Source organism: Lissotriton helveticus, chromosome 4_1 (assembly GCF_964261635.1).
Source record: "Lissotriton helveticus chromosome 4_1, aLisHel1.1, whole genome shotgun sequence".
Classification (NCBI taxonomy): Eukaryota; Metazoa; Chordata; class Amphibia; order Caudata; family Salamandridae; genus Lissotriton; species Lissotriton helveticus.
The window spans coordinates 1813768371-1813785842 of NC_136063.1; the positions used below are offsets into that span (position 1 = coordinate 1813768371).

General features: G+C 44.0%; 1 protein-coding gene across 1 annotated transcript in view; it reads left to right on the forward strand.

Annotated features, from left to right (window-relative positions):
• The window catches only part of TNMD (tenomodulin), a 580658-nt gene that overhangs the window by 292217 nt on the left and 270969 nt on the right, over positions 1-17472 (forward strand). The window contains exon 5 of the mRNA XM_078688431.1: positions 143-299. Within this exon, the coding sequence (XP_078544557.1) occupies positions 143-299 (157 nt within the window). The remainder of the gene's footprint in view (positions 1-142; positions 300-17472) is intronic.

The window sequence follows — 17472 nt, forward strand, 5'->3', positions numbered from 1 at the left end:
AAATACTTGCTAAACTGCCTTTTGAAGAGAAACGATTAGCTGTGACAGTTTTCTTAATCAGCTACCTTCATGTTTGTGTGATCTCATCCAGCATGTTTACTCTTGGAAACACCAATTATTTTATTTGTATGGAAATTTATAGGAAGGGGATGAAATAACAGAAACATACATTGAGCAATCGATGGTGTGGATTCCAATGGAGAAACCGATAGAAGACAAGGAGTTTTTAAGAAATTCAAAAATATTCGACCTTTGCAAGAATGTTCCGGTGCACTGGATTCATCCAAGTTTTCCATCTGGTAAGATGAAGTCTTTCCGAAACAACTGCATTTTATTAAGAAAGGGTTTCATTTCTTCAGTGCGATCTTCCCACTTGTGCTTGTGCTGTACAGTCTTCATTTGAAAGACCTTTCTTAAGCTTTTGAAAAAAAAGCGGAATTTATTCTTGTAACTAAACTTACTGTACTATTACATTTTTGATTGGAATTCATCTCTACATATGGCAGTATGCAGACCGTGTCTCAAAATACATAGAGGAGGGGCATGGACGTCATTTAGGGGTTACCACTGGGGCCGCAGCTGTGACTCCTGGCTTGCCCCATGCGAACCCTGGCAGTGCATTTCGACCCGTGGTCTCAAAGGCAGAAGAATAGGTGCGAGGAACGCACAGGCAGCTCGTCCTTATAGACATCAGCTGGGGATCTCATTTCTTTTTTTTTGTCATTTTTTTGTATTATACTACTAGTGAATTATAACATATTATTCACTAGTAATGTGATAAAAAACGGAGTGGAATTAGCTGGAATTTGAGTGTGTGACTGTGTGTGTAAGTGCAAGTGTGTGTGTGAGTGAATGTAAAGGTCAAATGCCATGTGATGTCATTTCCCCTACCCCTGGCCTTTTGGTGAATTGACATTCATGAGCATACGTCCATGCAACCAAATAGGCATGTGGCATTAATCTTGTGCCTTGCACAGTCATAATCGAAAGAAGTGAAATGTCTTGAGCACCAATTTACTACCTGACTCATAATGAGAAGATCCCCCCAGTGAGGTTGCTCATAAGTGAGATGGTTCCTACAGGTAAAATCAAATAAGACTAGTCATGAACAGTTTGAAGGCAATATAGAAGGACTCCACCAGGCTATTTGTCTAAGATTTCCACCGCAAAGAAACACGAGGGTCTACTAATTTCTACAGATGAACTGTCAATCTGACAAACAGGGTAATCTACCACTTAAGATGGGGGTCCCTAAGTAGTCCCAAGAGGACAGGGTTTGAACATTGAAATGACAAGTAGATTAGGCAGTAGAAGTGGTCCATCTTGCAAGAGTACAGCTCTAAATAGATTAGAAAATAAGGGAGTCTTGTTAAATAGTGGCTCTACATACATTGTTGGTGGGGACAACAGTATAGTGTGTTTTGGCAGGAGATAATATTTGGTGTTCTGCAACAGGAGATTGTTTAGAGCAGGCCGCAGGATGGAGACTTGAGCATGAGCAAGTCTCATGGTTAGCAGTTACACCCCCTGGATCCCTGGATATTGATTATGATGGTTCAAGTAGGTGTCAGTCTGTTAGCTAAAACATTTTGACACTGCCCACCTCTTTGTCTGTTACGGTGACAAACTCTGGTGATTTGTGTGATTGCAACGTGAAGGCCATTGGAGATGCTTCAGCTTCTATGGTGCAGATATCAGCTCAGCACCAGCACGCTTCTCCCTCTACTTACTGGAGTAGCTGCAGGTTAGAGCAGCCATTTGACCATTGCATCTGTTCTTGTATCCTCCCATCCCTATGCAGGCTGCAGAGGGTATACTTAGTGAGGTAGATGTGGTGGCAAGGGTCTCGGATGGGATGCAAAACTATGAATGTGCATTCTATGCAAGCAGCTAAAAGTAGTCAGAGGATTCCAGAGGTTTCTAACTACTCCCTGAACAGCTGAAAAAGCTCTATGGTGCTTTTGTATCTCTCACCTGATCATCCATTAGAATAGTGTCTTTCAGCTGTACTTACTAGCTGTTTGAGGGTATACTTGCCATAGCAATGCCTGATCTTTCTATTCTGTTAATAGTAGAAAACTGATATGTTTTGTTTGTGGTCATCTAGAGTGGGAATTGTCTGCTGATGGTGATTTTCTGACTCCTCAGGTATGTCTACGGAATGCCCCTTGCCTTCAGTTCCTCCACTTGGCTCAGACAGATGCTCTCATACAGGCACAGTAAACCATGTTTGGGTTCCCCAATGGCCAGCTAGATTGTTATTGTGTCTAGATATGTGCCCTGGTGTACCTCTTCTCTGTTTACTGGGCTGAGGCAGAATATCATCAGTCGAATCTGCAGAGATATTTGCTATGAAATATATTTTTTAAGCAATCTGAGTGAGTGGGGTATTGTTTAGAGGTCGTGCAAAATGTTTGGCTATGTGGTAGCCTCTCATAGAAGCAGACAGTTCTGGTACCCTGATCTTTACACTCTTTCTGAGACATATCTACTGTCCATGATGGCTCAGACATGGCATGAAATACAGAACCTTTTTTTTTTGTAAAAAAGTACAGAATCTTTTGAATATGTAGAGAAGAGGTTAGCATCATACAGAAACTACATGCTGAAGTTGGTATAAAAGTTACAGCTAAAGTAGGTAAAGTGGGTTCTGTAGGACATGTTGGTTGCTACGTGTGTGAAATCGGCGTTCTTTTTGGTGAGGTGGATTACACTGATGTTACAGAAATTCTTGTCTTTAATTATTGTGTGGTCACGTACATGAGAAGTTATGACTTTCCATACAGCACAGAAGGCATTTATTTATGATATGGTGTCCAGTGTATTCTCATGATGTGGTATGGGATATGATGAGGAGCAGGGTGCCTGCATCTCATAATGAGGTATCATTCCAACCCCCAGCGTTCCCTCTTCTTTCTCCTGTTAGTCAAACATCAAAATTCACAAATAAAAATATATTCGCTCTGTACATTTAGGACCTGATTACGAGTCTGGGAGTCCAAGGACTGCCAGTGTTAAAAAGGTAGGGTCGATGTCGACCGAGAGTCCTTCAGTATTTGCCCGGCGTTAGCCGCCTCTCATACCATTCGAGATTTACCAAACAAAGAGGCAGGCGCTGGAGACAGAAGGCAGGAAACAGGAGTTTATTCCGACGGAGCAGAGCACGTCAAATCAGACAACAGAGTATCTTCTCGAGGTGCTCTAACCGCATCTCTGAGGCCTGGCCTCTTATACACAGGTTTATTGCTTTATTACATTTATGACATCCGTGGCATTGCTTTGAAGCATGGAAAAGGCATCTTTGGAATCCCCTGTTCAGGCCAGTTCCCACACATATCTACAGTAGGAGTCCCCACCCCAATCTCAGCATGATGGCTATCGTGCAGCTGGACATTCCGCTGGGAACAGGAATGCGGGCGATCGGTCGGATCTGGGGGTGTGAAGGCATTGATTAATCCCCGCTCCTTTGATGTGAGGCGGGGTCCTACTGTAGGGGCAGTAAACTGTATCTGCTGGGCTAGGTGGTGGCCTGGGAACAGGTCGGACAATCGGACAGGGAGGAAGAGGTTATCAAAGGAGCTTGTTCTATGAATGAGATGAAAGAGTGTGGGGGTTCAGCACGGGATGTGGCTCGGAGGAAGGGTCGCGCTGGAGGTGCGTTTATGGCCCAAGCAGGAGAGGCCGGGGGCTGTCAGGGCGCGGGGGGGATGCTTGCGAGGCCGGGGAGTGAGGGGGAGAGACGCGCTGGCTATCGGCAGTGGGCAGAGAGGCCATGGCATACAAAATGGCTGCTGCTTACGCGCACGTATGAGTCGGAAAAGGGACAAGGTGGCGCCGATAATGTTGATGCCGCAATCTAGATTTTAACACCAGTCTGGGGGGGAGCAGCGGTGGCTGTCTTCTGACTGCCCGATTATAACTCGAAGGCGATGTGAAAGACGGAGTGCCGGAATCACAGCGGATCTTTGAAGAACTTCACTCCCGTAAAAATGCAGAAAGTATGAAAATCCTGCTCTACCGCCCATTCATGAGTAAATAACGCCGAGTACCACAGATAGAAGCAAGGGATTTCACACAAAGGTCACCTATCTGAGATACACAGTCTCAGAGCGCTTCAAGGAGAACCGTGTTGTACTACACAACTGACACTTCAGTATAGGACATCTTCCAGTCCAGGTCCTGAGGAGAGCCCCTCAATGATACGCGGGATCGAAACGCGTTGACATTTTACTGGAACAAGATTCAGGAAGGGAACATCAGGATAGTGATTATGGACTTTTTTCCACCTGTTTTGTGACCCTATCATTTGCTATTGTTCCAGTACAAACAAACAAGCAGGCTAGCAAAATTATCTAGTACCTCTTGTTGTTTATAGGTTGTATATTAGGACTGGTGCCTTACACATTGATTGATAATAGGCATTTTTTTGTCTGTGTTTCATGTATATACTGTGTATATATTGTGTAAATGTAAATATGCTTTATTCACAGTGATTGTCTAATTTATGTTGTGGAAAGTGTAATTTCATGTGAACTTGTGTTATTGAAACCGTATCTTTCTTTTGACATATACAAATGAATTGTGTGAAAAAAGAAAAAGAGTGAAAAATACTGAATGAAAAGTGTGTCTACTTAGATCAATTGGGTAAGTGTGACCAGACTTTGTCGTTATAATCAACCTACCTTGCCAATGTATTTCTTGTTGTTACGATTATAACTAGGACATTCGGACCGCCATTGCACCACCGCAACCGACAATGATCAGAAATCCTTGGTGGTGGCGCAGTGGTCTTGAGGCCTGATATGCTTGGCGGTACTGCCTCCGTCCCGCTAAGCATATTAAGAGTCTCCTCTTCACCGCAGTTTTCATGGCAGTTCCTCCTCCATGAAAATCGTGGCAGAGAGGAAACAAAGGCGACACTACATGGCACCCTGTTGCCTCTGGGTCATGGTGTGCATGCACATGTTGTGCCCCCGTCTGTGTGTGCACACCAGTACCTACATTGCATGGACTGCACAAGCCCATGCCATGCAGGTACTGCCTTTGACATTCCCATTACGGTACCTATTTCAACGTTAGCACCTACCTGAAGCTCATCGCACCAAAACAGAATTTGTACATTTGCAAGAAGAGCAAACAAGATACAGTATCAACCTTGCTCAATGATGAGAACCTGGATGGACTTGAACCTCAACTTTCACCCAATGCGCAAGTCACTCATTTGGGTTTGCTCTGGACATTGACCTCATCCTCAAGAAAATATTGCCAGGGAAATCTAGATGGCCTGGTTAGTCAGCTCTATTTTTACTGAAGAGAAATTCATTTTAGCAGAAAGAAAGTTCAGAGCTGCTGTTCAAGCTCCCATACTCACAAATCTGGATGGTGGCAACATTGTGCTACATGGCCTCCCAGATTCCACACTGTCCCCCTTTCTGTGTATCCTACGTGCCCCAGCATGCCTCATAAATAATCTACAAAATAGTGACCACATCACAATTACCTTGAGTGAACTCCATGGGCTTTCTTTACCAGCCTGCAGTATCTTCAAACCAGCCGCATCAATACAAAGCTGTTTCAAACTGTCTCTCCAGCCCATGTGACAGACAAACTCACCACAACCTGTGGCTCTGGAAACACCCATAGTCGGGAAACCATCAGACTAGATATGAAGTGCAAAAAAGAATAAAGCAGGGCAACAGGCCTTCATCACCTATGCACTAGGATCTGGAATAACATTCCTGTAAAAATCAGATCTGCCCCATAACTGCCTGAAACCTGCTCCAGTTTAGTAAACAGTAAGGACACTTCTTTAACACCTGGCGTGCTGGTGACGGAACCACTCCGTCACCAGCCACGGACGCGCTGTGCTGGTGACGAAGTGGTTCCGTCACGGCCCGGCTGCCGTGCCTACGCTGCACTGATTTTGCGCCTGCACGGCGCGTTCTATTGAGCGGGCGGGGCCGTGCAGGCGCAAGGTCATCTCCCAAACATTTTGCTATCACCCTCCTGTTTTCTGAGCCTGTTTTGCTGGCCTTACAACTCTGTGCACTTTCCCACTGCTACCCAGTGCTAAACTGCTTGGGCTCTTTCCGCTAAACATGGTCAAATTGGATAATACCCAATTGGCGTGTTTAATTTACATGTCAGTCCCTAGTAAAGTGGCACTATATGTACCCAGGGACTTTAAATGTAATGCTTTCAGTGGATCAGCAGCACTGATTGTGCCACCCACTCAAGTATGTCTCAGGCCTGCCACTGTAGCCTATGTGTGCAGTTTTAAACTATCATTTCCACCTGGCAAAATAAACCTTTTGCCAAGTCCAAACCTTCCTTTTTAGTACATAGAAGGCATTCCTAAAGGAGGCACTGAGCAGTCCAGAGACCAGGATGCAATTTATTAAACAAGTAGAAAATGTACTTTTAAGTTTTATATCTCATAAAAGTGAAAACCCTTCAATTTTTCACTATTACTAGGCCTATCTCTCCCATAGGATAACATGGGAGTTACCTTACTACATTTGATAAACTATAACATCCAAATGGGAACAGATAAACTGTTTATGTTTTGAGTCTCTGGAATAGTAACGAAAAATCCTCATTTATGGTGAGTACAATTTTGAAATGACACTTTAAGAAAGTTGGCAGTTAGTGCCTGCAGCCTGTCTTTGGGTCATATTACTGAATGTAGTCGGCAGTTAGACTTTGTGTATTCCTCCAAGACAGTCACACACAATAACAAGCTTACGTGTGACTGAATGTGCCACCACTGGCAGGATTGTAGGGTGAAGTTAGGCGTAGCCCACTTACACTTGAATAGGCTGTGTCCTGCCTTCACACAAAGGATTGCATATCTCCTATTGTTAATCTGGAACCATGGCAGGGGAGGTAGAAAACATGTGCTCTTCAAAGGGGGAACGCTATAGAAGCTTCTTCCACTTCAAAGGAAAGAGCAAGTATAAATATTGAACCTCAGGCGACAACTCTTCAATACACTCCTGGACATCTGCTTTGCTGCCAGAAGGACTGCCACTCTGTGCCCTGCTGCTCTGCTGCTCTGCCACCAGCTGCCCTGCTGGCTGTGAAGGAAGATTGAACCTGCACCCTACATCCCAGGCTGAAGTGGCTCCAAGGGTCAGCCAGCTGACTTACTGTTCTGAGCTAAAGGGACATAGCAAGCTCCAAAGGATCCCTGCAAATGCCCAGCTGACCTGCTGCCTGGACCTCCAACTACATCTGCCTGAGTCCGGCTGGCCTCTGCTGGAGTCAGTTCCTGAGCTCATATTGGCGCCCCTCAGAGAAGGACCCTTGGTGTGGCTCAGTAAAGATCCCCTGAAGTCAATAAGTTTTTAGGCTCTTCACAACCATGAACAGGCCTGTTGGTGCAAAAACCTTGCTTATAACCAATGCAAAGGTCCGGTGAAGCAAGTCTTCTAACTACAACACAGACAGCGGTGGTGACCACTAATGCAAAGCTCGAGCTCCAACTGTCCCTGCTACATCCAGGATCTTTGTGCTACAGCAACAACCGTCTGTGACACTCGACAGGCTCTTTACAGTGCTCCGACAGACAACTGCGACGCTGTACCTGCTCCCCACAGCCTCTTCCACTGCAAACGATACTCTTAGCACTGGACTGAGAAGGTAACTCTTTCATCTGGACTAACCTGGTCCTAGTATCTGACCCGTGCTCCAGCACGGTTGTCCTGAACTTGTGACTTTTTCCTGGTCTCGCACAACCATCTAGTCCTTGTTAGAACTGGATTTCTGGTTGGCTAAGGCTTACGCCAAAGCCAGGCAGAAACCACCATTCTAGTCAGGGCAAGGGGGTCACACGCCAAGATAAACCCCTGCTCACCCCCTTGGTAGCTTGGCACGAGCAGACAGGCTTATCCCGGAGGCAATGTGTAAAGCATTTGCGCACGGACACAACAGCAATAACATCCTAGGCACACCACAAAAGGAACTCCACACAAGGTTATATAAAAATAACTTTTGTATTGTCAAAACACATCAGATAGTAATCACACAATATACATTGTGCCAACTGGCATGGGCAATATTCACAAGGGATTATTTACACCAGGACAGGGCCACATGGGCCACTGTCAGAATCAACACTTAGCAGAAATAGCACTTCTAGAACATAGAATAAGTGTAGCACAAAATAACAATTATAGACCACAACCAGTAACCACTGGTAACAGGTAGGTACACACTACGCAATACTAATAACCATAGGCATTGATCACGCATGGACCTATACCCTCTCTAGTATAAACTATACTAGGCAAAACAACCTCCTCAGCATGAAAGTACATCTAGAGGTATCACAGGCATAATGGCATTGCACATTACCCATCAATCACATTTAGGCCTAACCAGTAGAACTACAGTAGGCAACCTCTCACTAGTCTAAACACATTAGACTCTGCCTCCTAAGAATCAATCACATTTAGGGGTGTAACTCACAGAGTGAAAACATCTCAATAGCATAAATGTACATAGGTAAAACAACCTCATAATCATAAACCCAAAGTTTTAGAGGTATCAACACAGGGTGCGTAAAACATACTAGATGCATTACATTTCCTAGCACCACATTTAAAGCACATATCACATTTAAATCAGCTTAGCGCATAAATCACATATCGTCAATTATCATCACAAACATATTGGGTAATCACCTTGCTCAAAAATCACCTTAGGGCCTTGCACCCTATCCATATGCCAGCCCCCTGGCCAACTGGCCATCTCAAGATGGGGCTCAAATGCCCTGGGTCCAGAATGTCAGGGCGCGCTGCCATGCAGCGCCAGTCAGGGGTGCGCCACCGGCGCAAACCTAAACGTTGCAGCTGCCCACTACTTGCTGGGCAGCTGAGAACAAACACAAGGGCCTAAACGCTGCAGCTGGCACTAAGTGCTGCGCAGCTGTGAAAGGCCTGGCACCTCCGTGCTACTTCTGTCCATCTCAGGGACTCTCTCTCCAATTTTCGCCTAAACGGTGCAGCTGCCCACTACTTGCTGGCAGCAACACTGCAGCATGGGCTCTCACTGGCCCTCAGAGCAAAACACCTGCGCCGCAGGGTGGAGCCCTCTGCGCTCTGAGTCAGAGCCACACAGGCTCTCTAAACAAATAAAAAGTGCCCCAAATTGGAGCTCTATGGCTCTAAAACTAATGGGGGGAAGGGAGCAACCTCGGCTCCTTAAACAAACATGCCCCCAGACTTGGGAGCCACGGGGCTCAGGAACCATTAACAAAACGTTGGGGCGGCCCACTGCCATCCGGGGCCACCCTGTATGTACCCTTGCCACTGTGGAGCTCACAAGCTCCTACAATCATCATGCCCCATATAACGACCTGGCACCACGGTGCCTGGGGTACCCCCTTCGTTGTATCCCGCCGGGCTCGGGAGATAGCTCGCCAACCGTTGGGGCGGCCCACTGCCATCCGGGGCTGCCCTAAATGTCCCCCTAGCACATGCAAGCACCCACGGGGTGCTTCGAGAGCCTCCACAACAATGACGGAAGCCCTCACTCACCGGACTCTGGAGACTCTCTGGACTCCTCGTGCTCCGGTCTAAGCTCTTTGTTGTGTGGCGGGGCAGCAGCTTCGCGCTGCGTTCTCTTCTCTCGGTGCGGCGGTTCCAGCGGGTGTCGACCGGGGGAGTCCTCTCCTCCTCTCGGGGACTCCCGCTCTCCGCTGGATTACCGGGGCTCCCAACAGCTCACGGGAGCCCTGGCCAGCATGCAGCCATCTTTTCGGCCGGCTTTTTCCTCCTCCACTCTGGTGCCGGCGGCGGGCACGAGACTTTCCTCGCAAAACCGGAAGTCCCGCCCGCCATCGGGCAAAACATCGCCTGACTTCCTGTTTTGCCGGCATCCTCAATCCCGGTGCTGCGGCGGTGATTAAAACAGCGGAAAATGAGGGGTGGGCACCCTCGATTTAAAAAATAATTCCAGCATGCGGGTTGGGCACCCGCTAAGGGCGCCATACATGGGGTAGCACCCGTAAGGAATTTTAAATCACCGCATAAGACGCAGGGTGGGCACCTGTGCACCCTGGGGCATACGAAGGGCAGGAGCGCTTCCCTCAGAGGGAAAACGACAGCACTCTGCCCATGAAAATAGAATAAAGCGCTCTCAAGGTGCTAGGGGCATAGGCAAGCCCACAGGCCCCAGGAATGACCCCTACCATCGGAAGGGTCCCAGACACACAGGACAAAGTTCCTGGGGTAAGGAAGAATCTCCCCATCATCCTCAGGTCAGGTAGAAGGGTCCACAGGAAGAAGTCCTCCAATAATCCAGAGGCTGGGCAGGGCCCAGGGAGGCAAGCCTTCCCCTGGGCCCCAGCAGCAGCACGCCACTGGTAAATTCCAGTTAAAAACAAGAACACTGACATGGGGTCTCAGCCCCCTTTTTATACAGCAAAATCCTTTGTTGTAAAAGATGCAGGCAAGGGAGAACCAGCTACAACTGGTTATGGGGAACACCCTTTCACTGGCCAGGCTAGGGACATCAGACGCACCACAGGGGGTGGAGCCAGCATTGTGGAGGGAAGGACCAGCCCTATTCAGATCCCAGGTGTACCCCTCCCTCACATCAGCATGCTAATCTGGCCATTCACCACCGGGGCAGACCCATCCTGACTCCTGGAGCCAGGCTCACCAGCCAGCTCCAGCCAATCACACGCCAGACACAAATTACACTAACAAGCCAACTTCTAGAAGTGGCACTTCCACACTTGACACAATCATGCCGCATACATCATTGCGCAGCATTCAATCTCACGAGTTCGCACATACCAAACTCGACCCTGCACTCCACACACATCAGGAACTACCATGGTCACACATATTCCCCATGCATTCCTATGGGAGGGCAGGCCACTCACCACACATACACAGAGAGCTCACGCACTTTACACTCTACCACAGTGAAAAAGTGCGCAGAGGCCTAAAATCACCAACACCATGTTACAGAAACAGGCTAGGAAAAAGCAAAAAGTTTCGGGGTGAACCTGCCAAAAGGGCCAGGTCCAACAGCCGTTTATTGCATTTTGTGCTTTTAGGTGCTATTTTCGCCAAGTCATTAAAAATTAATAACTTCAGTTCTACTGATTGAATCTTTGTCATTCTCGTGTCTAATTATTTATTAGATTCTACTCTGCTTTACTAAATTGGAGTGGGATATTTCATGTGTTGTGTTTTCACTTTACTAGTGGTTGAAGTGCTGCCTAAATACTTTACACGTTGACTGTAAATTAAGCCTGACTGCTTTGTGCCATGCTACCAGAAGGTTGAGAATTTTCTTAATTTGGGGTTCGCTGTGACTTCACCCTGACAAGGATTCGGGTTGCTGCGCTTGAGTAAGGTTTCATCCTCTCAACCAGTAAACCAGTTTTTTACAGATGGCTTTTATTGTAGCTATGTAATGCATCTTTTAAAGTTTTACCCAAACATAATAAAGAATGATGATGATTCTGGATAAAGCATTTAGTGAATTGATCTGAACCAGCCACAGATATAACCGAGATTTTGGTAATAATGTCAGGGGTAGCAAAACTTAAATTCAAAGTGGCCTTGTAAATGAGAGAGTTCATTCACCTGAGAACAAAGTTAGGATTTCAGTATATCAGTACACATAGTAGAGGTAGGGGCATCAATGCTGAGAATGATTCTCTAAAAATATTCACTTTCCTCTACGTCAAAGTGGAGGTAGACGAAGTGTACGAGGTGGTTTGGAAGAAAATACAATTAGGATATCCTTAGGAGCGAAAAATAAGTTGGATTTAGAACATGCTAATAATGTATTGGGACACATTTGAAAACCTAGACATCCAATCAAAGCTCGAACATGAGCATCACAGTATCAGAGTGCTGTGCAGAGAGAGAGCTGATGAGGGTTGCAGTGCAGAAAGAACACCTGCAACTTAAGATATGCTGTACATAGAATTCGAAGAGCAAGGTATAACACAAGACGATAAAAGTTTTGAAATAGTTATTTTATGCAAAATGTCTTTCTAATAGTACAGCTTTGACTTCCTTCTTGAAAAGCTTGAATGTGGTAATTGCTCTCATTGAGGGTGGGACGGAGTTCAACATTTTTGCAGAGCCAGTGAAAGCGTGGACATGAGTTTTCCTTTTTTGAATCTGGGTGGTTCAAGTATGAGGGATTTAGTACTTCTAGAATCTCTTCCACCTCTTGATAGCTTGATCCAATTCGCCATGTATTTAGGACTAGAATTGTGAAGGGCTTTGTAAGTTATACATGCAACCTTCAGTTGGATCCTAGAATCAAATGGGAGCCAGTTGAAGGCTGAGTGATGAAGAGATGCGATCGTAGTGACATGTCCCTGTTAAAGTTCTTGCTGCTGCATTTATTGAGACTTTCATTGGGCTAGGCTGGCTTTAGGTAGACCTATGAGTGTGGCATTCCATAAGTCCGGCCTTAAGAGCACTAGAGATTGAACCGCTGTTTTTAGGACTACTGGCGGTGTGAAGTGCTTTAGTTTTTCTTTAGAAGGTGCAGATGTTGGGTAGCACTTCTGGTAGCGTCTTGTATGTGAGCTTGCATATTTAAATTTGAGTTTAGTGGATTTGCATACAGCTGGGATGCAGTGTAGCTGTTTCAAGTTAAGAGTCCGAGTCAGCAGTTGTTTGAATTTAATGGGAGGGAGAAAAGAATTAATTTGGTTTTTAGCAGGTTAAGTTTTAGATGGTTGTGTGCCAGCCAGCCCTGTGTTTACCTCAGGGAGTCATACTGTCTCCAGATAACCTCTTGAGCGGAAATTTGATGTAGAGCTGAGTATCATCAGGATACATATGGTATGAGATTTTTAATTGTTGAAGAATTTTAATGAGTGGTTCCAAGTAGAGATTGAAGAGCATTGTTTAGATTATAGATCCATGTAGAACTCTCCTGTCAATGTCTGCTACATCAGATAGGGTGGTGCCTATTTTGACTCTTTGTTGTCGGCTTTGTAAGAAGCAGGTGAACCAGTTAAGGATGGCTCCTGACATTGCCATTCTGAATTCAATAGTTTCTCTGAGGCAATTTTGGCTGACCATGTTGAATACGGCTGATAGATCTAGAAGTAATAGGACACTGGATTTGTTTTGGTCTAGTGATATTTGTAGGTCATCAAGGTTGTTTTGAATGGCAACCTCGATTTTGTGTCTGGGCCTTAATCCTGATTGGTGTTTATCTAGAAGGTCGAATTTCTTCATGTGTTCGCATAGCTGATCGTGAGCACATTTGTCTACCAATTTAGCCGGGAAATGCAGACTGGATACTGGTTATCAGTTGTTTAAGTCCTTCTGGTTGGTTCCTGGTTTTTTTTAGTACAGGAGATAATTTGCCCATCTTCAGACATTCTGAGAGTGATCCTTTTTGGAGAGATGGGTTAAAAAATGTTGTCCATAAGGGAGTGACAGATTGGAGAATCTCTTCTCAGTAGGAGTGAGGGAATGGGATTGTCGACATGTGTGATATGTTTCATTATCGTAATAGTTTTCTCGATTTCCCTCTGGGACAGAAATCTGAATCTATTGAAGAGGGCTCGATTTTTATTTTGGACCTTTGGGGATTTTTGGTTAGTATTCTTGCTGTGTGCTGTAGGAGTGGTGTTGATGTATTCACTATATTGTGAACTAGCAGTGCTGGGAATAGAGTTGCCTATGGTTGCGACTGTATCTTTAAAGAAAGTGGAGAAAGTGTGACAGGTGTCCGTTGAGTTGTTTGCAATTGTGGGATCTACAAGCTGTTCTAATTATTGTTTTATTATGTCAAAGTCTTTCCTAGTGAAAGAGTGGGTTGTACACACCTTCTTTTGTTTTTTAAAAGAGAACTTTATTTCTCACGTTATACTTTATGGCGTGCTACGCTTGCCTATGCCTGCCTGGCATGTATTGTAACTCAGTAGGTCCCACTCAGGCAACCTGAACTCAAACGTGCACATCTGTGTGGTTAAATACTGTCTTGATTTTCCTATTGTCCACTCGTTGCTAACAAATTAAACAGAAGATTTTCACATTCTCAATTTGGCAATTTATTCCTCATTGCATGATTGGCATTATTTCAATATTGTGGGCACGATGTAGGTAATCCCAGATTACCGATTCTTAAATACCGAATCATACCAATTCGGTATTTAAGAACTGGCAATCGGGATGTAGGTATTTTTACCGAATCGGTAAAAATTGGTAATTACCGAATCGGTATTTACAGATTCGGTAATTGCCATGGATTCCTATGGGCCTTGAGGCCCATTGGAATCCATGGCAATTACCGAATTGGTAAATACCGATTCGGTAAAATTACCGAATTTACAAGGGGGACAGGGTGTCACTTTGACACCCTGTTGCACCCCAGAATCTGGCTTGTGTGCAATGCGACACACATACATGCCCTTAGGGCATGTATGTGTGCCACATGGCACCGGTGTACATGCACAGATGTGTATGTATACAGAAATTCATAATTTACCACCAAATCTTATTTGGTGGTAAATTATGAATCGGTAATGGCCTGTGGCACTGTTTAAAGTGCCACCTACATCTTGATTTACAGATTCAGTAACTTTAACGATTCGGTATTTTACCGAATCGGTAAATTTACCGAATCGGTACAATTCAGGCCACCTACATGTCAAATCCCAAATACCAGTCGGTAACGGCCGAAATCGGCCGTTACCGACCGGTATTTGGCGACCTAGATCTGGCCCTGTATCTTTTATGTAAATCAGTTGCTCAATAACTACTTACATTTAATCATCACTATACATCATTGTACGGCGATTGGGGATTCGTAATCCAGCCCAATGCATTTCGGAACTGGCGGTCCCTTCGTCAGGATTAAGCCTGTGAAAAAATATATACATTATTGACAATATCCTGCTTTGCGAAGTACATGTACAGAGCAATCATCTAATACATGACATTTTTAGACTTTGATTATTGTCGTATCCAGAGTTTATCTTAACAGATTAAGGTAACATTCATAAGGTAAAAGCACCTAGCTTTCTTCATTTGAAAATGCTGCTCATAAAGATTTCCAGAATTCACACTGCAGTGCGCTATACATGTCAGAAGTCTAATATCGTGCTATTTAACTGTGCTGCTATTGTTGTTTTATAGTGTTTCATCATTGCACCATTGAACCCAGATGCCCCTTCCGTGGCTAGAAGATAATGAGTTGCTTTACTTACTGAGCTGTGTCCAACTCAGTACTGCTTGTCTTTCGTTATTCAGACCATAGTGTTAGGGTTAAGGGACATAGAAAAGCTGAAAAATATAAAATGTACACATATGATCCGAAAGGATCTACGTGTCAATGTATTGTCCTCTGCCAGTGATTATTTAAAATCTTACCAGTGTATTTCTGGCTGGTTCTGTTGCTTTCGTGCTTGTGTGATTTCCACTAAATACCTGTATAAAGTATGGAATGTCAGCCTCATATCGGTCCTAAGGGCTAGTTCTGGTAATTTCTGAAAACATTGTCGGGTTTTACTGGTATGTAATCTTCTATTATTCCGGTTTTAGTTATGCTGCGAGTGAAGGGGTTATGGCGATGGTGTATTCTTTCTCATATGACCTGTGTTTCTCTATGTTATCTGTGTCATAAACATAGTCACTGATTACGAGTGGCCCTTTTCAACAATTCACGAACCCTGCGTTTAGCAAGCCACAAATCTTACCTTCCTCCGGTTCCCGTGCTATCCCATGGTCCTTTCGTGAATTCGAAGGTTTAATTGTCCGCCAAATCTTGTTTGGATACATCATGCCGTGACCAAGTAATGTTATCGCGATCTCTCGAGAGTGTTCTATCAAACCTGGGCGCCATCTTAGGGTGGACTAATATGATTTGAAACTTTATTGGTATATTGGTGAGAGCTCACGATCAGTGAAGAATGATTCTCACTGATTTAATATGTTTGGATTACGGAGCGCCATATTAAAGTGTCCTTGTATTGGTAATTCACGGAGCTAGATGGACTCCGTATGGATAACGCATGTTCTTTAATTTAGGAATAACCTTATGGCAAATTTGGAGATGATGTTATACTTTAATAAAACTATGATATCACAGTCTATCGTGTTTACGTTGCTACATCTTAAAGTGAACTAGTATAATACACGGAACTATGAAATCAGCATAACTCAATATTAAAAACCTTGTGACAAACAGGAGTGGGGCTTAATGAAAGCTAAACTATGGTATCTCAACCACTCATGAGTGTTCTCTGACATTGTATGCCATCTTAAAATGGACTGATGTTAGTAATTACCGGAGCTGAATGGAACCCGTGATGATGAGCTGTCCTCTAGGTCATGATGTAGGAAGTCGTACATTCCATGGAAATTATAAACTCCATTATGTTAATGTTTGATATTCTCGAAAAACCTAAAGTAAAACAATATTGTTATACTTAAGCGTACCTAGATCGCAAACTGTTTGTTATCTAATGTATTGATGTATTTTAGAATGAGACGTCACGTCAATGCCCTAAGCAGAATTTTTAGAGATAACTGTTGTGACTTATATTTGGATTGACTACAGAATATAAGTTTCTAGTCTAGATGCACCATATGGTATAATTTATTTTTCATATTTTCTATAGTGTATTGGTGTATCTTGTAATGGGACGTTATGTTGATGCCCTAAGCAGAATTTTTAGAGCTAACTGTCATGACTTATGTTTGGGTTGACCTCAGATTATAAGTTTCTAGTCTAGATGCACCATATGGTATATTTTACTTTTCATATTTTCTATTATTTGTATCCATGTTAGTGTGCAGTATCTATTATTCTCCCCATTAACTAAAGGACTTCTGACATGTTTACGACTCTTCCACAGTTAACAATCAACATACAGTATAACATTATGTGATCTATTGAATGGCCTTTACCAAATTCATATTTTTATTCCTCTTTACATGATTTCCATTGACGTCGAGATTTAGATATTTAATTGTGCATGTTATTAACGTCTGTGCTAAGGGTCTCCCTATGCATTAAATGAAAATTAAAAAAACATAATGTGTATGTCTACATTAAATGTTTTGGGTGGTTTATAAAAAAAAGTGTTTGTATAGCTACTGCAGTATTTTCTGGATTCCTTATTTTTCTGTTATGAAATGTTATAAGAAACAAGACATTTCTAGCTTGTCATTGAGGCCTTGCGGCATCATTGTGTTAGGTTTCTTGATCCAGTAAATTTCCCTCTGTAGAAGTAATTTAGAGTTGTCTACTCCGTCCCTTGGGGGGACATGCTCAATAATTTGAAATTTTACTTGGGCAATATTGTGGTGAGCTTCTTCCCAATGTAATGCTAAATAAGAGGTTATATTTTTGTTCCTTATTCGACTTTTGTGTTCAGACAGTCGAATCTTCATTTTACTGTCCGTCTTTCCGATATATAGGAGTCCACTTGGACATTTGATGGAATATACAACACGCGTGGAATTACAGTCT